The sequence below is a fragment of the Nyctibius grandis genome, chromosome 8, assembly GCF_013368605.1.
Source record: "Nyctibius grandis isolate bNycGra1 chromosome 8, bNycGra1.pri, whole genome shotgun sequence".
In the NCBI taxonomy this organism is placed as follows: domain Eukaryota; kingdom Metazoa; phylum Chordata; class Aves; order Nyctibiiformes; family Nyctibiidae; genus Nyctibius; species Nyctibius grandis.
In genome coordinates this window covers 44,992,493-45,018,376 of record NC_090665.1, presented here as the reverse complement: position 1 = coordinate 45,018,376, position 25,884 = coordinate 44,992,493, and the positions used below count along the sequence as shown (strand labels likewise).

General features: G+C 45.6%; 1 protein-coding gene across 1 annotated transcript; it reads left to right on the top strand.

Annotated features, from left to right (window-relative positions):
- The first annotated feature begins 1,683 nt into the window (after positions 1 to 1,683).
- On the top strand, positions 1,684 to 23,702 carry FYB2 (FYN binding protein 2). The gene is made up of 19 exons (XM_068407128.1): positions 1,684 to 1,713; positions 5,033 to 5,810; positions 6,795 to 6,989; positions 8,074 to 8,107; positions 10,858 to 10,946; positions 11,709 to 11,737; positions 12,993 to 13,024; positions 13,894 to 13,978; positions 14,323 to 14,476; positions 16,196 to 16,322; positions 16,422 to 16,465; positions 16,755 to 16,824; positions 18,785 to 18,868; positions 19,846 to 19,874; positions 20,641 to 20,701; positions 21,277 to 21,369; positions 22,969 to 23,053; positions 23,357 to 23,513; positions 23,665 to 23,702. Exons 1-19 carry the CDS (start codon positions 1,684 to 1,686, stop codon positions 23,700 to 23,702), a joined length of 2,214 nt encoding a protein of 737 aa, XP_068263229.1.
- Positions 23,703 to 25,884: the final 2,182 nt, after the last annotated feature.

Below are 25,884 nucleotides of genomic sequence, written 5' to 3'. Positions count from 1 at the left end.
TCAACCCATAGAGTGGTAGCAAGTTCCTCAAGGGATCACAACCCTTGAGATGAGAGGAAACAGGAAGAAGAGAACAGAGCAAAGAACCCCCATCCCCAACAGCTTTCCCATTTATAGTGAACCTGACGTTAATGCTATAGAATACACCTGTGGGCCAGCCTGGGGCAGCTGCCCTGGCTTGCTGCTAATGGCTTTCATTACCATGGCTGGCCACAGACTGAAACAAAACGTAACAGAAAAGTGGTTCTATAAAATTTATCCCCACAAAACCAGGACACATATGCACACGGTTTGCCATCAGGTCCCACACATTACAGACATGCTTTACTGCTCCCTGTTCCCCTAACCTCAAGGCCTGCTATTGCTGCAGGGTTTCTTTTCTAGGAAGGTCTTTAGGAATGGTATATATGAGAGGTGCTGTGTCCTGGTACGTGGGAGTAGGACTAGTCTGGGATGAGTGAGCATTGCCTAGCCTGTTGATGGCTCCCTGCCCATCCAAGCCCTATCAACAGCCAGCACTCAGCACCCAGGCTCCATGCAGCAGCCATCTCTGCTTGAAGGAAACATCAAGCGCTCCTGCAGAGAAAGGTGAAATAATATTTGATCAGTTATGGAGGGAAAAATAAAGTCCTGGGGCTCTTGGTTCACTTCTTGCCAAGCTAACCAGCCTTGCTTTTCCTGGGAGACATGTTCTGTAATATCAGGGGCTCAATGTTGGGACAGATCTTTTCAGGCTGTTCTCCAGGGCAGAAGTATCCAGTGATGGGGAAAGTCTTGTTTGCCTTAATTTAACTGGTATGTTCTTAGGACTCTGAGAAACAGCTTACCATGAAAAGAGCTGCTTCACCAGGGAATATGTGTGGGCGTCAGCGAGGATGACTCTTTTTGCTGGGCTCTGCTATCCAAAGATGAAGAAAACACTTGGTTCCTCTGGGGAAATGTCTGTTTTAATAACTCCGAGGTCTCTGGCTTCAGCTTGGGGCAGAGCCTGGTGCAGGCTGAGCTGATGTAGTAGGATGGGTGTCACCCATGGGGAGAGCTACAAAGAGGTGGGGAAAGGATCCTTGCCCCTGCATGGTGGGACTTCTCTGCTCTCTTTGGCTTTGGATTTCCCAGATGTGCGAAGACACCTGAGAACTGCCATGTATATGGACACCATATGGACATGGGTGCTGTGGGGGCACCCATGCCGCAGGGAAGTGCCATTCTTTCCCTCAAAAAGCAAACCAAGCCTGATTCTTCCCTTTCTGAGCCCATCCAAAGCCTTTTGTGGTGTTGACATTCATTGTTTGGGGAGCCTGTGTCAGGTCAAGGAAGCGTGGCTGGGCAGGGCTGTGCTCCCGCAGGCTCGGCCCTGCCCAGGTGAGGCTCTCCCCGCCCCGGGGGCAGACCCGTGCCTGGGCCCAGGTGTGTTTTCGGGCTCGCTCCGCCTCACCCGGTGCTGCGGCCGTGGCCAGGACAGGCGACGGAGTGGAGAGAAGGTGGAGGCAGATGGTGCCAGGCTGGACGGCTGGAGCTGGTGTGGAGCAGCGAGGGGATGGACGTGGTAACTGCTGGGGTGCTGCTCCTTTCCTCCCTCACCGCAGCCACGAGCTGCCCTGGCTGCTCTGTCCCCTGGCGCGGGTGGAATAATTGCTGCTTGATTTTCTGCTGCTGATTCGTAGCTTTGTGGCTGGTGTCGCCATGAAGTGTCGGGAGCAGTTGAACCTCGGGGTTAGGTGCACGCTCTCAATGATGCATTTGCTTTGCATGGGGACCACAAAGGGACAGCTTCTCTGCCCCAAAGCCAGGGCCGAGCGGCGCCCGGTGCCAGGTTTCTTCTCCCCCTCGCTCTGAGATGAGCTGCGGTTGCTGTCTCTTAATTTAACAAAAAATAGAGGTGGATTTTATTTTTTATTTTTCCCTGTGAGAAGCCGGCGGGTTAATGAGTAGATGATATCTGCGGCGTGCAGCATGCCCGGGGTGCCTGGGCTCGGCGCCAGCTGCCCCGCTGCGGGGCAGAGGGCAGCGCGGGTTAAACATTTACCTGGGGAGCTCCCTTGGGAATCAAGATAAAGAATGGATGAAACCAGAAAAATTTCACGAAGGGAACACACGATGCTTCCTCTCAGCTGTCCTTGTGTCACATCTTGAGTGGGGTTTTTCTCTCCTTGTGTCGATTTGTTTTAGAAAAACAACTGCAGAAAAGTAATGAGAACTCGGGTTGCTTTTGGTTAGTCCTTTGTATCAGCACAAACCTCCAGCTGCTGCTCTTCCTAAAAGGTATCATTATCAGAGGCTTAAACTGAGCTTTATTCTGTTTCCTAGAATGATATCAATGTTAGAAGAACATTTTATTTATAGGGAGAAAATATGGAAAGTTTCGCTGTCCCCTGACTCCGTAATGCTCATAGCTTTCCGGCCAGTGGAAGTTTGTTTCCTTTTTATTCTCTCCCTCTCTCATCTTGCGTGGGCTTTTGCCAAATGTGTTATTATTCACAGTGAATTATTTGGCCAGATGTAGCTGTAATACACATTGTGAGCTGTTGGCATCCTTTCAGTTTATTAGCATGTTCTCCCCACTTGTCAGTTTTGGTCTGATTTTCAGGGAAGCACCTCTCCCCACTGTGCTGAACCCTCCCTGAGCTGGTGGGGCACTGGGACAGGGACTTCATGTACGTCCTGCCTGCCTGCGACCTGCTTGGCACCGTGTTTAGGCTGAGCATCTCCCTGAGCTAGGTTAAGGTGCGCAGGTTGAGCTGGAGGGTTGCTGGATGGGTCTGTGATTTGAAACAGTCCCCGTTCTGGTGGATAATCATCCCCGCAGAGACTGGGAGAACTCATTACACCTCAGAGGGTTGTGCTAAGCCCAGCCCCGTGCCAGGAAGCGGTGCTTGCAGGAACTTTGTGTGGGAGGGAGAGCGTCAGGGCAGGCTGGTGTGAGTGTACAGGAGGAGGCCATGGGGTGCAATTTAACCCCATCCTTCCGGGCGGTTTGATGTGCTTGGCCAGGGGCTGAACGTGTCCCTCCTGCGCCAAGTCTGTGCGTGGCACCGGTCCGAATATCCCAGCAGGCTGCAAACTGGGGGAAACTATATTCTAGTGAAGGGCACCGAGAGTCCATTAAGCACAGATAACCTCCCAGTTAATTAGGCAAATCATTTGAAGCTGCCGTTTCAAGGCAAGAGGAGTAACAACTTGAGGGGGGAAAAGGGAGGCTTTTATCCATCCCTCTTTAATTAATGGGAATGCCAAGCTAGTGACTGTCACAGCCGGTGCCAGGGAGAGGCCTGACCAAAAACCCTGTTTTGCACGAGTCCGCCTCACCTGTGGCACATTGAGACATCCAGGTGTTTTTCCTTTTCTATTTTCTTTGCCTCCGAGGGCACTGATGAGGAACTATGCGCTACAGTAAATAAAATCAGTGAGGAGAGGTAAACAGCACTGAATTCTTCAGCTGTTGCTACGGCACGTGCAGAAGCTCGGTGCGATTGCATTAGGGCACCCCGCTGCTTTGTTTCCTGTCTGGCATCGCTGGAGGGATCTGGTACATGTGGGATTATATTTTTTTTTCCAAAATCTGATTCATCCTCCGTATGCTTCTGAAAACCCCCCTTCCCATCGGCTCGCCATTAGATTAGGCTGTCTGGGCAGCTTACACGGCATCACGCTGCTGACCACTAATATGAAATATAATTGGAGCAATTCAAACCTCTCCCCCAAGGGTTGGTTCTTTACATCATGCACTGCCCTGTGAAAGTAATAAAGTCTGTGAAAGGGGTTATTCAAGAGAAATTGTCAGTGTTTAATAAATCATGCAATTAAATGCAATAAAACCTCAGTATGCTATTCATCTGTTCTGCCTTAACACTTAAGGCTGGGACTTTTTTCAGAATAACGAAGTTCTGTCCTAGATAATTTTTTCCAATTTCCTCATTAGACAGGTTCTCGTGGAGCCTTACAGTTCTCCGCACTGAACTAAACTGCCAGAGTAGTGCACCTAATGTAATCATGGGATATAAAAAAGTTATAGAGCAGTTCAAGGACTTAAGTAGCTCATAAATTTTTCTTCATATTTTCTCCCTAGTTAAATTCAGCCCTGAATTTAAGCCATGACATTGCAGGCAAAAATTGTGGTCCCCTTTCTCCAGCACGGGACTGTGAGATGCCTGGGGACAAAGGCTCGAAACAAAATGTTCTTTAGGTGCCCTTTTAAACTGCACTGTCACTGATTAGCTCTCTTTGTAGAAAATCATATATAACCTGGGGCCTGGTGACTGTATGGGAGAGGAATCGAGTATCTTAGCCAGCATTCATCACCTGGAGCGGGAGATGCTCTTGCTGCCATCGTGTGCTGTGCGTTTGGTTTGTATATGTCCTCTGCATCCTGGGGTGGCAATAACAGCAAGGGGAGAAGCATCTGAAGAGCCATGGGGACCCTGAGCTGAACCAACACAGTGGAGGAAGATGATTTTGTCCCAGGGGTCATTTGGAGCCCACCAAGGAGATTTTCTTCCCATGCTTCTCTGCCCATGGTGGTGTTTTCTAAAGGAGGCAGAGGATGGACTGGGGATCTCCGGAGCAGCACTGGCCTCTCCCCTGGCTGGTGCTTGTGTACTGAAAACAAAGTGCAAGTTTCCTACCCAGCAGGTGCATAAGCAGTATGGCAGCCCCTCTGCCAGGAAGCTCTAACATTCATTTTAGTGTTTGCCAGGTCCTCCCAAGAGAGATTCTCCAGCACTAGGTGACATTGGGGAGCAGGAGCCATCTCCGCCGGTCCTGCTGGCTCTGCTTGGTTGTGTTTCCATGCTCTGCTCCTCTGTTTTCCCTCTGTCTCAGCTCTGTTGCCTTTATCAGAAGTGATCCTTTGGAGGATCCTTTAAATGAGCTAATTCTTCTCTCCTGCTTTTAAATTGTCACCAGGCTCTGCATATCCTTGGTGATCAGGGTGGAGTCTGCGGCCTCTTTCTCTCAAATAGTCGTGATCATATAAATTGCCTGTTGCCACCTCTGAAAGCAGATGTTTTGTGCTCTTCTCTCTTCCCTCTCCCAGGAAGGTGTGACTGATTTCAGAGCCCTCCGAGCAAAGTTTCAAAATGACTCCAACTTGGCCAACAAGCTGGTGCAGCCACGCAAGAAGCCTCCCACTGAAAGCCCTCCCAAGCTGGGCTCTAGAGATGATGCCGTGTCCAGCCCTCTGCCCCTGAGTAAGAGAGAAGTGATAATACTAAAACCCAAGGATGAACCTGCCCATCCTGCCTCCCAGCCCTCTGCACTCACCCAACGTAACCCCTTGGCATGGCCTCGAGCCAAGCTGGGCTACGTGGAGCCGACAGGGCACAACAAAGAGCACAAAGGCAAGGTCTTGGAGAAAGGGCTGAGTTCTCCCAAGAACGGTCCGGAGAAGCATCTGCCATCCTATTACACTGACCAGCATGGATCAGCCCAAACAGCTCCAGAGGACCCTCCACTCCCAAATTCTTTCCACCATGCCCTGCAGATCTGGGAAAACACTTTATCCCGCAGCGAGAAAGCAAGTGCAATGCTCCCAGCCCAGCGGGCAACAAACTTATACGTGCACCCTTGCCCAGAGCAGAGGGCAACGCGTGCTCCAGCCACGTCGGGCGCCAGCAGGATGCGACCCTCTGGAAGCAAGCCCGTGCTGGACTTGCCTGCCCAGAAGGATGCTCTGTGTCGCAGCGGGCCGGCTCTTACCCAGGCTCCCAGAGGACACAGGGGCTCTCATGCAGCTGCTGCTGAGAGCGCAGCAGCAACTGCATTCTGCCAGCCAGGTTATCGCACACCAAGAGAGCAACCTCGGCACCAGATAGGTATAGTAATAGATATATGTGTGTGTGTGTGCATATGAGCATATATGTGTATAGGTGCTCTGAAAGTGCAGGATACAGCAGCTGAAGAGAAAATCTCTAATGAGTTGGGACCCTCAAACAAGAGGCCAAACTGGCCCATTGGAGTGCTCCCTTCCTTCCCTGGAGGTCCTGGAGATGAGAAACGGGCCCCAAACTGCTGCTGAGCTTGGGTAGGGAGAGGGTTCCCCATCTCCACCGTGGTTTTTTTTAGATTCACTTTAAGAAATTGCCCAAATTTTGAGAGTAGGATGAAGGGTGAGGACAGGGGAGTATCTTTAGTTTTGGTCTGCTTTGGCCTTTTGCAATTACAAGGTAAACGTGACTACGCCCTGCTATTTGGTGTTCACTCAGACATGTAAAGGCTTGGCTTTTCTGCAAAGACAGTTCAAATTAAAATGGCTTAAACCTGAACTACCCCCGCTGCACCCTCTCAGCTTTGAAAAAGGTCATATTTGAGCTCAGAGAGCATGTTCTCCTTGCACTATTTCTTACAGAAACTGGTGCTAGGAAACTCGAATGCCACAAAGTTCCCCTTGCTAACGTCATGCTGAGTGACAAGGCACTGAAAAGATTAAGTCTTTGTTTACCCTGGAAAGCTACCTTGCCTGGACTGTGTATGGAAAACAGCTATGCCACTAAATCCTGGCAGATTAAAATGTTATCGGTACAGAAAATTAGGCTAGTATTTTATAATCCAGAGGAAGGGAGCTGTCGAGAGCTGAGGCCCCAGCATGGTTAACTTTGTAAAAATCTGTAAAAATGGACATTTCCATTTACTTTTCCATTCTGGTAACATGGTAAGAGCCCTGCTGTGTAATGGGGATGCTGAAATTGGGAGGAAGCAGAGCTGGTTAGAAATGTCTGTATAACAACTAATGATCCTACATGGATTTTTTGCTTAAATGAGGGCTAATTGCTGCCTGTCCTTGTGCTTCTCTGGAGCAGAATCAGAGCCTGCCTTCTGCCAGCCCAGAGCAGGAAAATGGTCTGACAGCCCTGGGAGAAAGTGGCCAAGAATTAAACCTCTCCCTTCAGCTGAATCGCTGGGTCCAGCCCCTGGGAAGCCAGCAAGGCCCCCAAAGTTTGATCTCAGTCCTTTCCGAAGCATCGTGCCTTCAGTCCACAGAGGAAATGAAACAAGTAAGAGATTTCTAGTCTTTCTCCCTAAACCTGTTCTGCAGAAAATGAATAATAATTTGCAGTTTATTGACATCTATAAGGCCACGATTCCAAGCACATGGAAACGAGACATTGGTACTTGTTTCTAACATCTTCCTTGAATACTAAAAAGGCCCAACAGTTTCAGTGAGACTGATTTTTGCTCTTAATCGGGAAAAGGGATCTGGTTTTCCATGTGGGATATCATCCCCTGTGCAGAAACCCGCTTTCCTCCTGGCTGCGGTGTGTTGTGAGCGGTTACAGCTGGCTGTAAAACAGCAGCAGCTGCATACGGGGTGAGCTGATCTTTATCACTCCTCTTCAATGGGAAATGCCTCGACTCTGCAGCACACAACTGTGGGAAGGCACAATAAAATCGGTAGAAACTGCTCTGCTAACCCCCCCCTTCTGTTTTAAATACAACAGAGGGAAACGTCGTTAAATGTTCCAACATCAAGAAATGCAGAAGTTCAGTTTCCCATAATAAAACCCTATTGATGTTGCATAATAGAATATTCTGGACCGCTTATTGAGCTGCTAAATAGTGTTTCTTTATAGATACAGGCTTAATTATAGCCAGATCTTTAGGCACAACTTCTGCTGAATTCAAAGGGAGCTGGTTTTCTAGGAAGGGCTCGGCTAAACTCTCTTTGGCTTTACTGAGCTAGTGCTTATTGGTCTGCCCTTGCCTTGGTAAGAATAAGAGGGAAAGAGAGAGGCTTTCACTGAAACTCTTTTCTAACCTACTGGCCTTTTCTAAATGTATTGATTTGATGGAGGAAACCAGTTACCTTTATATGTCATCAACTCCATGCTCTCTCAATATTGCTCAATTATTGATCTCTAGAAAGCCTGAGGTTGTTGCCTGGAAACATGAAATGAAGACATATTAACATAGCCACATCCCCAGTTTCTGCTGGTGATCTTATTTCATGCCTGCCTTTGTGTGCGGCATGCTGCCTCAAGGAAGGGCCGTCCCCATCACACCTCCCCGTCGCTGCAGCCCATGTGCTGCAGGAGAGCGGTCTTGCCTTCAAACGCTAATCCTCTGTGTGTTTGTGTGCAGCTGCTGATGAAGAGGAGTACTTGACCCCCAAAAGGTGAGCGTATGGCAAGGCAACGTGTGGCTCGCAGGCGACACGAGCATCCCCATCCCATGATGCTGAAGCATCCCTGTGCAGCCTGGAGGGAGCATCCTGCTCCCATAGGCAGTGATCTGCTGCGGCACCAGGGACTGTGCAAACCTACATGGGAAGCTCAAAGCTGACTGGGGTGACCTTCCCCTAAAGTAGAAAGCTTCATCTCTATTTTCTCCTCCAGGCTCTTTGAGCAGCATGGATAGCCCTGCTGTGTGTCATTAGGTCTGGTTTAGCTGGTTAGAGGGAAAACACCAGCAGTGCTTTGGTTGCTGCATGTTTTTCCTTTCCTGTTTGCCATGTACTCAAGCTCAGTGTTTTTACAAAAGAGATGCTTTTGAGAACTGTTGCTGAAACAAAGCCCTGGTGTAACCAGCAGGTGTTGGGGTTTTTTTTTTGTTGCCAGCAGCAGATTGCCCTCCTGCAGCCAGCCCAGCTGGGGCACAGGGGTCACTGCCACCGCCCCATCCCCAGGACTTCAGCTGTCTCCAGATGCTGAAGTGAGATTTATATTGAGTGGTGGTCCAAACTCACTGGATGACATGAGCTGATTGGTTCAGCTTCTGATACCACAAATGTCTGAAACAGCTCAAAAGTCTTACAGACACAATTGGTTTTGTATACAAGGGGATTCTGACTTTTTCTGGCGTGTCTGTGACTCGTCATGAGTAGTTGCATAGTGGTGCTGGTTCTGTGCCACAAGAACAGCAAAAGTGGAGAAAAATATTCATATACAAGTTTTGTCTTAGCTGCATGAATATACAGCTGTGAAAATGGGAAATAGAATGGCTGAACCAAAGCAAAAAGAGATGAATTCTTAAAATACTTTCTGTGCCCAAACAATGAACTCTTGCAGCTCTCGACACAGCAAGTCGTGCTTTTCACGTCACGAGGTGTTCCTGCCAGTGTTGGCTGGTGTTTTGTTTAACTTTTAACCTGTACTTGTCAGAAGAGAACTGGTCAAAAAATAACCAGCTCCGAAGCTGTCATGCACCACAAGGAAGCTGTCCTAGTAGTGTATTGCAGCAAGATTAGCTGTCTTGCTCTAATACTTGTGATATGGTCTTTACAATAGGTCACTTGTTAAATATTAACCATGTGATAACTGGTGAAATGAATTGAAGGAACTCTGGCGTAAAAGCAAAATCATGGGGTTTTGAGGACAGAAATTCCCCTCCTCAAAGCCTCACCTGTAATGAAGGCTGGTCTCTTAGAGACCGTGACGTAGTTGCTTGGGCTGACTAATCTTGAGCTCTGATTCCTTGTTTGGGGATAAACACTCTGCCTTCACTGATGCTCGTCAGGGATCCATCAGCCCAGCTGTATCTCAGGTCTGGTGTAGCACTGTGGTATATATAAAGGGCTGTGTGGTGTCCAGCCAAGCTCCCAGGATGCTATTTTATGCAGGGGCTGGGGAAGTGAAACGTCAGGGCTTTTCCTTTTGTCGTCTTCCTCAAGCGATGGCACCTGGTGCAAAATACCTGCTTGCAGTATTAATGCAATATGTATAGGTGTGTCCCCTTCCATGGGATGTACGTGTCCAAAACATGCTGTGGGACAAGCAAGCCGGCAGGCACTGCCCCCAGTGCTGGGGGGCTGCAGAACAGAGCAGGAGGCTAGGGCAGCCTTTGGTATTAGCAAAAGCTTCTGCTTGACTCTAGGTGTCATTTCTTACTCTGATTTCGCTAATGTTAAAATGCACCTTGAATTTCTTGTTCCTCTTGTTCTGGTTTGCAACAACTACTTAGTCCTTACTCTGTTGAAGCTGAGTTGTGACAGTAGGGTGATTCAAGGAAAGCCAAACCCTCCCTGAGGTTTATTATAGACTTACTGTTAAAAGAAGGAAGTTCTCTCTACGACTTTTCCTGGTGCTATTTCACCATCCTAACCCCTTTCCCGACATGGGTTACAAGGTGCATCTTGTGCATTTGCCACTTCCCGGTCACTCCTGAGCTGCCCAAACCTCTGCTGCTGTGGGTGGAGGGGAAGCCTCAGGGATTTGCTTGGGTAAGCCAGGAAGGCTTGGATTTCTCTCGACACCTGTTCCCAGATGATGCTAATTTGAATTTCCAGAGCGGGGAAGGAAAAAGGAGAATGAGGAGATGGGGACTGGGCTGGGGAGCCCAATACTTGAGGCTGTGTGATTTTGGGTCTGAGGCACCTTGCCTTCTCCCACGGCTGGCACATGCCCTCACCGTGTGGGCATGGAGCGTGTGGCTTGATAAGGAGCAGGACCGTTATACCCTCTGATATCCCTGCTTTCGCCTTCCTGTTTCCTTAAGTGAGAAACAGCATGTCAAACAGTGCACCTGGGTTGTTATTAATTTTAAAGTAACTGCAGTAGGTTTGAAAAATGCTGCACTCCGATTTCCTTGGATTTTTTTTTGTTTTGTTTCTACTTGAGGGATCGCTGTAGGCAGAAGACCATAATCCCAGTGTGAAGTCCCCTGATGTGCTTTGAGCCCTATAAATGCAGCCTGTCCTCCCAAAGGAAAAGCAGTGGGAGTGTGGAGGCGGGGGGAAGGCTCAGCTGAGCCCTGTGTCTGGCACAGGTCTCCTCTCCCTCCGAGGAATTCCTGATTTCACTTTGCTTTCTTGTAGGCTCAGTATCAAAGCACTTGAATTCCTTGTCCTTAAGATGAATGTTTTTTTTCAGACTTCTAAAAGAGACAGGAAAAAAAACCTCTTTTCTCTCTTTTCTTTCCTCTTCTCAGTGCTCAACTTGAAGAGCAGCATAATTGCAAAGAGAGCTTGATGTACCTGAATCAGCCTGGGGACACCACAACCTTGTGTGTCATTGAAGGTACTTTGCAAGGCAAGACTGGTGAATTACATGCTGTCTGGGATAGAGCCTTTACAAAAGGAAATAATATTGTTTCTTCAAGTTGAGAAAAGCAGCTGCGCATTGGTCTGGGTGACCAAAGATGGGTGTCTGTACTGTCTCTCTGTGCACTGGCAGTGTATGAGGGCTTTGGGGCACAGACAAAATAGAAGTTAGCATTTTGGTGATGAGATAATGTTTACACTAAAACTGCAGTGGGGAAAAGTCATGAGATGCTACCCATGTAGAAGAGAAAGAAAAGAAGATAGCAAGGCAAACCTCAGCATCTTCTTGGGAACGGAAGGTTACAGGGTACAGAGTTTTTCCGTCTCCATCACTACTGCTTCCCAGTATAATTTTCTCTATATTAGAGTTGCCACTGCTCTGCTTTTACATTTTTCAAAGTTGCCTCTTTTTGGGGAGATTAGTTTCTGCCTTGTGCATTAGTTTTCTCTCCCGTTGGAACAGGAGCCAAGCAACTTCCTTGGGGGGACTGCCACAGCCCTCCTGGGTTTGTCCCTAGGGCTAGGAAACCTGTGGCCAGTCAAGCTCAATGCTGCAGTCCTCTGAATGTAAGCCAATGCTGAATATCAAATTGAAGGACAGTAGGACATGGTGAATGTACCATGCTGGATGTGTGCCTGGATGCTGAGCATGTGGGTTGAAGTTGGGGTTTGCAACTTAAACTGCAGTGACTTTAACATGGACTAAAACTTAATCTGTATTCACAACTATCTTTTCTAGTACCTAAGGCAGAGCCTCAAGAACACAAGGTAAGACTCTTCACAGACATTTTTGATCTTTCAGGCTTGACTGTACCATGCATACCATACTTTTCTATCTTAGAAACTTTTAATATCTGTGTTTCTTATCTGCTGTGTATTTCTTTGTGTGTTGTCTGTGAAGACTCACAAAAAATAAACAAGAAGTTGCAGAGGGGACACAAAGACTAATGAGGTTTCCAAACACACTAGGGGAGAGAGTCAGTTCCCTTGACTTCCACTGCAAACATGTAAGGAAGTGGTAACACCATGCGGACATTGGTGGTAGACCAAGTAAGTGTCAAGCACTGATATCAAGATCATGAGTTCTTGGAGGAAAAATCCAGTGAATTGTTCTGGAAGTTCCTGCCAAAGGTGAGCTGGTGCTGGTAATCCCTCTGTGAAGACATAAAAACAAAACTGAGCCAAGTTCCTTGTCACGGCAGCATGCTTCAAGTGTTGTCTCATAAATAAGGGCAACTGTTGTGGGCACAACTGTAGGGGTTTTCATCCCCTGCTGCAGGGATATCTCTGCTGCAAACTACAACTTGACTCTTTTCATTTTATCGTGGCTGCCAAGGGGGTGACAGTTCACTTTGGCAGTGCAGATATCCTGCAGCAAAGGCAGGATAGTGAATTGCACAGGGAAGGAATTGCTACAGTTGTCCCTAGAGAAGACTTGCTTGGCTGCATGACCGAGCTCACAGTGGGTAGCTGGGCCGAGAGAACACATCACCTTGTGCCAGGAGATGATCATGTACTGGGTATCAGTTCTGGCTCTGCTAAAAGAGAGGAAACTACTCTTTGGAAAATGCCAAACTCCGCTTAAGTCCTGACTTGCAAAGCAATCACATTGTCCAGGAAATAGCACAGGTTTCCAAGCCCTTATCTGTGCATGATTTGCAGAGAGCTTCTCTGGCTGTAGTCATATTTTATGGTAGGTTGGAAAATCTTTATTTAATTAGAAAAACTTCCTCCTCTTCTGTAAGATCTCCAACCTGTAATTGCTTTCATTCTGACCAGTAGCTTCACTGGCCTGATCCCTTGCACTGTTATATTATCTCTATGTAGTTTGTCAATATGTGTATCCCCTGTCCTGCAAAGGAGAGGAAATATCCTTGTCTGATGACTATTCCAAATGTAAAATGCTTCTGGGCTTTCTAAAGGAATATTTCTTTAAATACTAGATGACAGTTGAGGCCCTGTATAAAAGCTTGACTGCTGATAAAAGCACAGTGACTGAAGGCTTTCCTCTTCTTTATTCTAGAAACAGAAGACTTTTCTCTTTGCCAAATCCAGGTAATTTCCTTTCCTTTCTCTCAAGCTGCTTCTAACCCCACAACTGACCCAGGTTAGGGTTAGAATATTGTAACACTCAGTAAACAGAAAGAAATTTCATATATTTCATGACCAGGACAATGTAGACAATGATGCTCTTCTGCATCAGCACTCATGGGTTCTTAAGATTGTTTTCATGCTAAAGGATAGCTGGAGGGGAGATTTTCTTCTCTCCTCTGTCACACACACAAAAAAATACACTGTCTTTTCCTACTGAAACCTGAACTCTTTCAGTATAAGAAGGGAGAGGTATGAAGCTCTCAAACTGGGACACCCGGTTGCAGGTCCGAAGCTGTGTGGTAAGGCAAGGTCCACACTGAATTTCACCTTATAACTGTCATGTTTCAAAATCCTTGCAGTGTTTAATTACTGTCATTGGCTGAAGAGTCTTTTTTCGATGGAGATTGAAGAATCATGTGATAAAAGGGGGTCGCTTCAGTGGGAAATGTGATGCTGTAAAAAAGATACCATGTTCTGCCTCCTGTTGCTGTATCTTCTTCCCTAAATCACAATATAGTACGGTGAGCAGCAAGTCTTGTGAGACAGGTACCACCACTGGCAAATGGATCTAGCTTGTCCATTCCTGCTACTAGAAAACAATCATCTTAGTTTGTCTGTTTTCCAAGAGTGAGTGCTATTACCCCAAGTAACCAGTGGTCTTTAGATTTGGATTTGCCCTTACTTCTAGTACTGGCAGGCTTTTTGGCACCTACCTCATTCAAAAGGAAAATGAGCTGCTTAACTGGGCATAGTCATAAAGCATTCTGTCTGTCTGTGACTTTGCTAAAGTGTCTCTGTTCTGAGAGTTCTCTCATTTCTGAAATTTTCAGTCCTGGAAGAGCTATAATGGAGGATGAAAAAGAGGAAAAAACAAGTCTTGAAAGAGAGAAACAGGAAGCAATGAAAATTTTCAAGGTATTGTATCCTTGAGACTACTTTAATAGTTACTGTAGGATGTCTCTCTCCTTCTGTCCTCTCTCTCTCTTCACAAAACTGTTGAAATTTGAGTCCTTAATCAGCTGCTTTTTTCTACCTTCTCTTTTGTCTGCCCATTGCTCAACTGCTACTGCCTAAAAGGCAGGTAGCGCTGCCAAGCAGCACCTATGTCTACCAGAAATCCCTGATGGAAAAGAGCATGAAATTGGTTTAAGTCCACGGAAAGATAACTTATATTCTTATAGATGTGTATATGTAAGTTACATGAACTTGTATTAAAAAGCTGTTTCTAAGGACTGTGTTGACCAAACGTATGATCTCAGACAGGTGGAAATGAATACGTGTCTCCCAATAGCCAAACCAAGGAAGTTGGTAGAGGTGGGATGAAGGTGCTGCAAGTGAAGCAGGATGTGACCGGTACCCAGGCTGCAAAGCATCCTACCCCACAAGGGCTGGCAAAAGACGGAGCGGAGCTCTGTGAGTATCTCGTTGCGCTGTTGAGTGTTTCCTCAATCTTCAGTCCCATCTGTTGCACAAATGTCTCTTCCATATGGGAAATGATGTTAAATTTGGATGCAACTCTTGAACCAATTTAGTTAAAGCAGGGCAAAAGGTTGTATGCGCATTTATATTCTGGTCTGAATCATTTATTTTGGCTTTGCAAATAGCTTCCTATGTTGGTTAACCATCTGCATAACTCAAACCAAGGTGTTTGTTTTTCTAGCAGATTGCCCTTATCCGAGAGAGCTGAAATCCATCTCCTCGGCTTCTCATAATTTATTGAGTCTCAGAAAAGGGTTTGGCTGAGGCTTGTGGTAGAAACACACATGAGCAGGATGAGAGCCTGAAGTCTCCTCCTGTCCCTTATTAACATGGGTGATGGCTCCTTGCTCCATCTTCCTAGTAGTTCCAGTGAGCCTTTTTCTGACTTTGGGCTCCTTCTGTCACGATGCTCTGAGATGGGGTCTGGAGCTCGTGATATGCACCTTAGCTGCACAATTAAACCCAGTCACGTCCCCTCTGTAAACACTATTTTGCAGCTTCAGGTATAAGTATCCATTGGCTTTGTTTTGTGGGAGTTTACTCCTGCCTCTGCAAGGCATTAGTGTGATATGGCAGGATTTCAAAGGTGAAAGAGAGAAAAGTAGCTCTGCTGGGCACTGTGGACAGATCAAGAGTGTGAAGGAGAAAGTATAAATTGACTGTGGCTGTGGTTGTTGTTATTGGTGTGGTCCTTGTTTCTTTTTTTAATTTTCAGTCACTTCATAATAATTTTCTGGTTTGGTTGGCGTCTGTTTTTGTAAGAAATCTTGCTGGTTTGCTTGGCCTTTGAACAGCTGGAGGTAATTTCTGTTGGGATTTTTTTTTTTAAAGTACTCATGGTGAGCCTCCTGCTATTGCTTCATCAGAGAGGCTGATTCGGAGAATGGTTTGGTTTCCCCCCACCCCCTGTCCTTTTCTTCTTCATGGGGGTTTGAATGTTTTGCAGAAATTTTGATCATTAACTAGGCCATATTGTGGTGGTGCATGTTTCTGGTGAGACCTACTGCACGCACCCGTCTTCATTTAGAAACACTGTCTGCTTTTATCTGGTGCATTTCTACGTTACTCCAACTCTCTTAAATCAGTTTTAAGGATTTAATATTGTCACTTAACAGAGTCCTCCAGTAATAATCTTTTTTCTAACCTCATGAGCTGCAACTCATGCTCTATTCCAGCCCTTGGTGGAATACATCTCTGGGATACTCTCCTTCCTTGTCTCCTTTTCAAAATGTTGATTTACAGGTGTATTCCCAATGGGCTGGCCCATTACTTGGATCTTAGCATCTCCACCAACCATGCCAAGCCCTCCCTTCAATCACTTCTGCAAACATCCATGAACAGTCTCTTGGGATGTTTTCTGGTGAGGAGCATTTGGGTCAGAGCTACCACAACTGAGAATCTTGATGGTTGTTTTAATTTTTTTTAAACCTAAAATATTTTAAAACTTTAAAATAAATGTTTTAAGACTTAGAATGTTCTAAAATTATTCGCTTTTCTTTCTCTGAGCAGAGACTTTCCTGCTCTCATGGAATGGGAAGTATGTCTGTAGGCTCTTATTTTTGTGGCATCAACTGGAACCCTCAACAGTTGTCCTTACCCTGAGAGAAGTTCCTCAGAAAAGCTTTTAAAGCAAATCTCCTTTCTCATTTCCAGCGCGCTATGTGTATGTTGGTGCTCCAAAGCCAGGGGTAGAAAGAACAGCCTTGAACCAAAACACTTTGCAGTCTTTGCAGGCACCAGAGGATATATATGATGATGTTGAGGAAATGCAAGATAGAGTGTGAGTATGGACCCGGGCTCTTCATAATGACTGTGTCTATGAAATGTCTTTTAAAAACTACACTGCAGCACATCCCCATGTAATACTTCTGTCTTCTAGCAGCCACGCGTCAGATGCCTCAAGTCCGTTTGCTTCAGCCAGCAGTAAGTGCAGCACATGGGGAAGCTCGAATGGGAGCTGCTTTTAATTTGGGCTGGTCCCTGGGAGACGATGTGAATAGATTAATTTAACTTTCAACATCCATAGTGTCTCCATCTGGCCTGGTTGCTCTAAATTCCCGTTAAAATCAGAGAGGAGCAATACACGTGTTTAGTGTGGAATTTACTCTTACTGTAAGAGTAAAATGTAATGGCCTGGGTGCAATTTGTCCAGCAAACCTCACCTCATCGCTACTGAACGTGGTTTGTGATAACAGCATGCCTTGGTTTAAAGTTTCAGGAAACAGCTATGAAGAAACATATGAAGATGTTGAGACTGGGGGTGATAATCCAGCAAAAACAGAGTACGTTGCAATTTCTTAGCCTGTATTTTAAAAGACTGACCTTGATCTCCCATGCCAGGTAATGGCTGGAAGCCTTTTTTTTCACTAATGCAACTGCAGAAAAGTTGTTGTATGGGTGGGTTTCTTCCCCCTCTTCCTCCTTCTTTCCCCTTTGGCTGACACTTAGGGAGCAAAACATAGTTACCAAAATTAAACACCTAAGCAGTGAGGCCTTTCTATTGGAGCTTGTAGCACTCTCCATCCATTGGAAATACTCCCCTTACAGTCCTCTACTTTCATAAAACAGACAGGGCAGTCTTGCTTGCCTTCTCTTGACCAAAAGCATCAGCTGTAGCTGAGAAATGGCACCTTTTTTGTGTGTGCCAAAAGAGGTAATGCTCGAGGGACAAATGGGGACATTACACAAAAAAAGGGACAAAATGCTCACATTTTGGATCACAGAAGGCTGGAAAGCTGAAAGGAGCCCAGGCTGTGAGCTAGTGCCTGCAGCTGACATGCTGCAGCTCACTTGCAACCTGCTCTTTTTTATACAGCTCCTCAAGATATTTGCTTCCACAGGGTGTGTTATGAAAGCAATGAGTTCTGCAGCCTCAGGTTTATACGTTGCCTGAGCTTCCCAAATGGATTAAGAGGTGAAACGTGAAGTTAGTTGTGTTTTTTCTGATTAGCTTTGTGTGGTTCCCTACCCTCATGCAGTAAAAGATTTCCTGCATCCCATGGTAAGAAACAGAGACAGCCTTTGGGAACAGCATATGGGCTGCACACAATTGCTTCAAGTGCAGCTGGTGGCTCTCTTCTGAGGAGCAGTGTGGGAGGAATAATAAGGTGTTGCTGTACATCTGCTTTTCCTTTACGGATGTGAGACTCGTACTGGCTTGCATCTGGATGCAAGTCTAGCTCGTGCGTGCGTGTAGAGCCTGTGTGTGTGTCAGAGAGGGGAAAGGGTATGGGAAACCTGAAACCCTGGGGTGACGGGGCTGTTATTAAAAGGCAAAAGTGCCATTTCTCTGCAAATTGTCCATGGGAGTTGTGTGGTGGAGGTGCACGAGCTTCTCCAGCCAGAGGGTAGTGTGTTGGCATCTACATCTGGCTCCCAGACCAACCATGCATGTCCCCCACCCACCGGGAAGCCTACCCATGCCTTTTCTGCGCCTCTCTGCACATGGGTGCTCAACAGCAGCAGAAATTAAACTCTATTACTAATTCACTAATGCATCTTGCTGGGTTTGCAAGGGAATTTCATGACAAAGCTAGGTCTGGGACCAAATTCATGGGCTTCAGATGTCAGTGTCTTAATGCCCAAACCAGTCTTTCTGTAATCTTTCTGTTGACCCCACATGCAGGATTAGGTGTGCTGATGATACACATGTATTGTTAACAGTACTTGCACATGGGTAATGTCCCTCACATGAGGATCTTGGTTGTTCGCAGATACTTTATTAGAAAATCGCTGTGTAGCTTTGCAACCCCCCATAAGTTTCAGAGAGAAGTGTGTGTAGTGGAATGTCCTTCTCAAGAGCATACACGACAGAAATGTGTGATGAAGGGTGGCACAGAGAGATGCTTCTGATGTCCTCCTTTAATGTGCACTGCATGCTTCTGGGGAATTTTTGTCCCTTTCATTAGGAATTTTTACTCCAAATAAACTGGATCATTCTGTAGCTGTTGGGTCAGAGGAGGACAACTTCAATTAACACAGAAAAGCTTAAAAGCTCAGCAAAGATTTGAGCTTGGACTTTATAATTAAGCATCTTTTGCTGTGTTGGTGCCTATCCCATTGAATCCATCATTCATCCACATGACGCTGTTAAGGCTTAAAGCCTACTGCTGAGCTGAGGTCTAAGGTCTGCTGACCTTCTTTTACCTGCTTCAGGATCTCTGGGGCTACAAGTATTACAACTCTCACATACTTTAGCGCTTAGTGCCTCTTTAATTTAAAATCTGTTTCTCTTTTGGACAGAACAGAAAAACAAAAGAGATTTGGGAACTTGTTTAAGGTAGAAAAGTTGAAGCTGAAGAATACCAAGTTCAAGGAAAACTTAAGGTAAGAAAATGTTGGTTGTCCAACCCCTTCCCCCTCCAAGCCTGAGCATTCATATTTGCAATAATTTGAGAGCAGGAGGTCTAGGAGTAAGGAATACAGCTTTATTGGGAAAGCTGGCTTGCTGATGTGGCTCTTAAGGGTTGAGGTTTTTTTATTCCAAGTACCATTTATAGTCAAGCTGGTAACAGCACCTGCTGAATAAGTTTACTATCGAGTCTGTAGTCTAAAAAGTTAGGATAGAGAATATTGTGTAACTTCCTATAGTGCCCTTTCAGCTACTCTTACTTTAATATTCAAAACCCTGGTTAAAGTTCCATGGAAATGGCTTTTTCCTCAAGTGGACAGTATCTGCCTGCAGAACCCGTCCTTCACCGCTGCCAGCGTGTGCCTCACCCTGTGCACAGTGCCTGAAGTCCAGGAAAATGCTACATTTTCTTATTTCTTTGGAAATTCCAGATCAACCCTTTCTGCTAAATATCGTCCTAGGGAAGGAGCCACCAGGTTTCATGCCATCCTCTTGTCGCAAAGATCCCTTAAAGCTCCTGCAAGCGTCTTAGATATCTACATCCATTGTCACGTTTAAATTCCTGGACAACCCATGATATTGGCAGACTACAAGGAGGGGATTACTACTGACTACAGTTACCAGCTGTCCATCAACCCTCTAGCTATTGGGAAGGGAGGTAGGGGTGGGTAGGAGAAGGGTGCTTTTACTGATTTGGACTGTTCTTTGGATGCGATGTAGACCTTTCATAACCTGCTTGATGAACACATGGCTCTTGTTGCTGCCAGAGGACGGAGATGCTTATTTAGCAAGGGATGTAATCCTGGCAAATGTGGTTGGTGTCACAGAGCCTGTGAACCTAGACCTGCCTCCATCTCTCCAGCAGCAAGAGTGTGCTAGATTTTGGTGCTCGTGGCTTTTTGGGTGATACTGATGTGCAAATTTGTTTCTAAAAGCCTCTTTCTATCTGCAGATTGTTTTCCATTTCGGTACCAAATTTAGGTAAGCAACATATATCTGACTCTTGGGGATTTGTGTGTGTATGAAGGGGCAAATGTATTGCACAACGGAAAAAGCAACTTTACGCATCGTGCCTTTTTGAAAATCATGTAATATGGCAGCATTAACTTTGGAGACTTGATTGAGATTTGTGCTTCACTTGAGGGTGGGTATTTTGCTCATTTTTGGATGGTTTTTCGTTGAAGAGGACCATTCCTCCTGAAGATCTGAATATATTTAGGAAGGCAACATGTGAAGCCATCCATGGTGAGCACTGCTTCCAGGCTGGCGGTGGTGTTTAACAGCCAGCTGTGCTCCAGCAGCTCTCTGTAAAACTACTTATCCTTGGCTGCTGGAGGGACAAGTTCATGCCTTGTGTAAATAGGGGTGGATGCAAAAACTGTCTCCACTAATAAAGCCTTGAGAAGGTGCTGGAGTGAATGTACCCGTGGGGTGGAAAGCCTGCCTGGGCTGGCTGCAGTTCGCAGCTGGGGCTTTACTGCTGCTCCTGCTCCATCCCTGGAGCTGGATGGCTAAACCCGCTCAGAAAACTGCCCACAAACACAACTAACAAACCCAAGCATCCTGCCTTGTGCAGGAGTTTTGGATGGTTTTTGGGGTCCCAAGGAGCTTCCTTTTGCTCTGCCTTGACTCCTTTGGGTTGAGTGACTAGCAGCAGCCCCAATTTTCTTCTGCAATACATTGCTTTGAGTACCAGACTCGGAATGACATCTCCTAATAATTTTCTCTGCTGTGTTTTGGTTGACAGCGGCTGTTTCCCAGGAGGATGTGGTGTACGACGATGTCGAGGTGGGGCAGAGGGAGCCAAGGTGAGGAGGGTGCCCTCTCCTGGGGCTGGCCCTGGGCCATGGAGATGTTCCTTTTGGCACAAACCTGTGCCCTGGGGAGCCTGCGGTGCTGCAAGCCACGGAGGGTCATGAGCTGGTCAGGATTCAGACCTCTGGAGACAGTCCAGGTGCCCTCTCCATGTGTGTTTAATTTGGCAAGGAGCATCCCACAAAATGTTTCTTCAATGTTGCCTAGTTAGTGCCAGGGATGTGAAAAGGAGAGAGCTGCTCCCTGAAACACGTGAAAATTCAGATAGTTTTCCTAAGGAAGGAAAACTCCGTCTCCCAGACCCGATAATCAGCCCTGTCCTGGCAAGCTCCTTGTCAGAAAAATTACTTTTAATAGGAACAGCATGTCTCGATGTCTTGCTGCCAGATGATTGTGGCGGCAGCGCGTGCTGGTATAAATCGCAGCAAGTGTTTGCGTTTCAGTGGTGGTTGTAGGGGGGAGACAGAGAGAAAAATCACGACTTTGTAGGTACATGGGTTTGGGGAGGGGACATGGTCTGCTGGAAAAAAACTTACATTTCTGTGTGGCTCTTTTCCCCTCCTCTCAGAGAGAAGGACGACAAGTACAAAACCTGGATGCCAAAATTTCTGATGGCAAAAGAGGATAAGGACCAAAGGAAAAGCAGCGATGATGTCGAAAGGTCTTGATTTTTCATTCTGTTTTCCCGTGTTGTCCAGCTTTGTACGCGTGTCTCTTGAGTCGCTTGCAGGAGCGGGATGCCCCTCGTTGCACAAACATTTTATGTTTGGCTGCTGCTCCTTTCCCTTTGAACCTAGCTTTCAGGGAAGTTTGCAGAAAATATCTTATTGACTCTTAGATCTGAGCTGTATGCAAGTAGGGGATAGCCTGAGGGTCTCATCCTGAAGTTGTGTCATGTCTTCCCACTTAGCCAAGACAAGAAGGTGCTACTTGCTATGTATTTGGCTGCTTTTCTGCCCTGGTCAGTCCCATTCCTTCTTTAATTGTGCCTTAATTAAATATTTGATCTCTGTGGATTAACTATTGCTGTTGTGGCAAGAGCGCTGTGTTTAGAAGCCCTGTACACAGCGTAGTAATTGCCTGTGTGTTCCCCTTGCCCTTATTTTAAAGTATTGATTTCTTGGGGCTTCATTTTCCAGTTGGGTTTTTAGCATTGCCTCTTGCTGTACCATTTCTACATAAAAGCAAAACTAAAACTTTTTGTTACCAGTGCTGCAAAAATTCCCATGAAGTAGGAGTTCCCATTTCCCTTTTAGATCAAAAGAGTGTGCACAGCAATGAGCTTTTTCACGACCCAGTACCTGGGACTTCAAACAAATGCGAATCAGAGATCTATTTTCTAGGCTCTCACCACAGAGTCCCTACATGGGGTTGCTCAAACACCACTTGTTGTTTTGTGCAAAGTCCTGCATATAATTTTACAGGCTATCAGGAACTCGATGTGATTCCATCTGTTCCTTAGAGATTGCAGGTCCTGCAGGCTGAGGCTGCCAAGGAGGAATCTCTTCACAGCTTAAAAGTCCTTAATATCAGCTCTTGTTCCCCCTCCTCTTTATTTTAAGTGCACAAAAGTTAGCCAAGGGTGAATAATTTATTGCAAGTGGGTATTTTTGTTTGGTTGATTGTTTTTTCCCTTAGTTTTAAAATTAATGCCATAGCCAGAATTTCATGTATAAGCCAGAAAGAGTGGCATCTCCACACCCAGGGAGTGCCCTGGCAGGAAGGGCCATCGCTCCCCTTAAGCCGGTTATGAGAGCTTGTTTTTCACTTTACAGTGCCATATAAATATCTGCTTGGGTGACTTTCTCCTCCATGTGCTAAAAAAGCAACAAAAATCTGGAGAGCTGTGTCAAGCCCCACTTCCATAAATGACTTTGGATGAGAGTTATCTGGGGACCCTTTATGTCTGAATATAAATAAAACCAGGAGACAAACTGCTGGGGGAAAAGTGAATTGTTGACTTCTATAAAAACACGACTGATTTGAAACACTTGATAGAGTTTGTTTGTTCCCACGCTGCTTACAGAGAAAACAGTTATTTCAAATGGAGATACAAAATGGCTGAAGTTATGCTCACCAACAGATTCCAGTTGTATATTCATCTTTTCATGAAAAATAGCGACATGATCGGTGTGCTTTGCTCTTCCAAGAGTTCATTGCAGACAAGGCTGAAGTTAAGACTCTGGGTTGCATCTCCCAGTGTGCCAGGAGTTATCTAAATAGAGCTCAGAAGTGTGTGTGTGTCTCTCTCTTTATGCAGAAATATCTTCAAAGTGAAGAAGAGCAATGCAGAAAAAATCAAGAAGATGGAAAAAGAAGAGAAGGTTTTTAGAGAAACATTTATGGTACGTGTCTTTTTAGAGAACTAATTGTGTCAGAGGAGGAAAGCAGCTACATGTCATGCTTAAAAGATGCACGGTGGAAAGTTGTTGGTCCTTAGCTACGCTGGGAGAGATGTCCCACTGACCTGCTGCCTTCTCTCCTAATCTGGGATCTTCAAGAGGGATGGTGCTGAGGCTTTTTCCCCCCTCATCAGCCCCAAACAAAGCCTCACAACCCATCCTGAGATCTCTCCATCCCACCTTACTGCCCTTAAAGACATTGCACACAAATGTAGAATAACTCGTGGTTTTCTTTCTTTTCTGCAGTACAATAAGGAGATCAATGTCATCAACACAGCCACGGCCGAGTGCTCGGTCCCCAGTAAGAGGAGAGTTGATCTCCCAGTCACAGCTGGAGAACAGCTGGACGTGATCGATGTCACGGAGGGCAACACAGTGATTTGCCGCAATTCAGAGGGCAGATGTAAGTTTGCAGAAAGTCTCTGGCACGGGTGGTCACTCTGCAATCCAGTTTTGAGGAGCAAGCAACAGTATGTTCTTTGTGCTTAGCCACTGTGCCTTTATTTGCTCAGGACTTTATTAATTTGATGCTTTTTTTTCCCCCCCTTCCTCAGATGGGTATGTTCTAGTGGAGCATTTGAACTTCAGGTAAACTCAGATTTTATTTATTATGATGCATATTTTCTTCTCCTTCCTGTGTATGGATATTTGAAATCTGGAGAACTGTACTTAAAACTTCTGAAGGCAGGGAAAGGTTAATGTAAACAGCCAGTATTAAATATTAAATAAGTATTTCCAGTTTTAGTCTGTATTCTGCTGTTACACAGGTTTCCATCCAACTGCAGCTAAAAAAAGCCCCGTCCAGTCATGACTTGTATAAATTGGAGATTCTTGACTTGCCTTCAGATATGCCATATTAATTCACATCTGCTGCAAACATGGGCCACTCGGTGTGCAGCGCCTTGCCAAAACACACCCTTAAATCCCCCGCTGCAATATCATTTCCTTGCATGCTCATGCATAATTGATACAACTGACTCTCCTATGGCCCAGGTGCCCATTGCTGTGAAACTTTCTTTTTTTTTGAGACAGACAGTACTAACTGCCCCGAGAGCTGCTCTCCCCAGAGCATCCCTGAAGGCATCTTTTGTGCTTCCCGCATCCGTGACAGCCCACGTTGGTCAACTGTGGAGTGATGATGTGAATATAAATAAAGTTTTATTTTTTACACTTACACTATTTAATGTGCAAGAGACATTTCCTTTTTTGTCTGCTATTTAGAGCATGTCTTCACTGATTATCTCAATTTTAGTTATTTTTAGTATTTCTCACTTTTTGGAGCACTTCGTTGGTCAGGTCTGAAATAGCCAAAACATTTCTGCATTTGCATGAAAAAAATTGTGTGGTTTAGTTGCTCTGTCTTGTTACTGTCTGTTTTATGTGCTGGAATTGCAAGACTCCCCAAAAGATTTGCTCTTTACAAAGCAAACCATATAAATTTGAACTGGTTTTGGGCTTGACAAAAGTATTGAGACAAGAAGTATATACCGCCACTCTTGCTGGGTTAAATATATAAAATATGGAAAACTTGACTCATTTCTTTCCAAAAGACATTTTAAAAGAGTAAATGAAGCATTCAGTCAAAATTTACTTTATTTTTGTAAGCTAACTTAGGCATCCCAGATATGTAAAGGCTGACTTCTGGCTCCCACCGCCTCGCAGCGGCGGGCACTTACCCAACAGTTGCCCCTGTGTTTGGGCTCTTCTCCGCTGTGGGCCTGGAGGAGGACTGCTTATTTTAAGAAAAAAAATGTTCCTAAATGTAGGAAGAGAAATATAAATTGCTAATGGCTTCTCCTCAGTGTATCCAAGGATACCTTTTCAAAAACAGAAAAATGGGGACAGGGTTTTTACATGGCTTTGGAAGAAAAAAAAAACTTAAATATGACGGTAGTGTACAGCTTCTGCCCCTCCCAGCACATTTTAAGAGCCCGTATCAGTTTGCTCATAAATATCCTAAAAATGTAGATGGCTTAATTAGAAATTATTAGATGTTCCAGGCTTAAGAAAACAGAGCAAAATAAAAGCACTGTTTTGCCACACGGCCATTTCAAAGCTGGCATAGAAGACATCAGAAAAACAGAGCAAATATTTAACATTTACTTTTAAGTCCACACAGGCATTCTTATTTATTTTACCATGTGGTTACTATTAAGTGCGTTGGCCTGCATCCATCCTTGCAATAAAAAATAAATAAAACAAACCCCTGTAAGCATGCGCAGCTTTGCAGGCTTGCCAGCCCAAATATTTAGACTTCTCTAGCAGAGATGGAGAGTGCGGGGAGCTGAAGTGCGTGTTTGGCTGCAGAGCAGGCTGGGACGCGCACTGTGCCCTTCACCTCCAGCCTTTGCGGGGAATTGTCCTCGTGGAAGTTGTGGAAAGGGTTTACCTGAGAGGCGTTTTTTCCATGGCAATGTTTAGGATTGATCCTGTGAAGAAAACACCCTCTTCCTCATCCTCCTCCCCATCCAGCACTAGCTCACAACTCCTGAAGTCTATTAATCACACGCTCTGTAAGCACTATAGGCAAATCTTGTATTATTAGCCACATGTGTTAGTTCTTTTTTGTCTCCTAAGGAAGTTATTTAAGAATTTTTTCTTTTTTTTTTTAAATGAAGCTTAAAAAAAAATAAAAACCTCCCCATATATCCTGTGATATACGTGATGGGTCCCTGATCCCGGTGCAATTATGTGCAGTTCTTGTGGGGTTGCGACCCAACTCAACGCGAAACACAAATTTTGCACTGGCGTTGGCAGCTGACGCCTTGCAATGC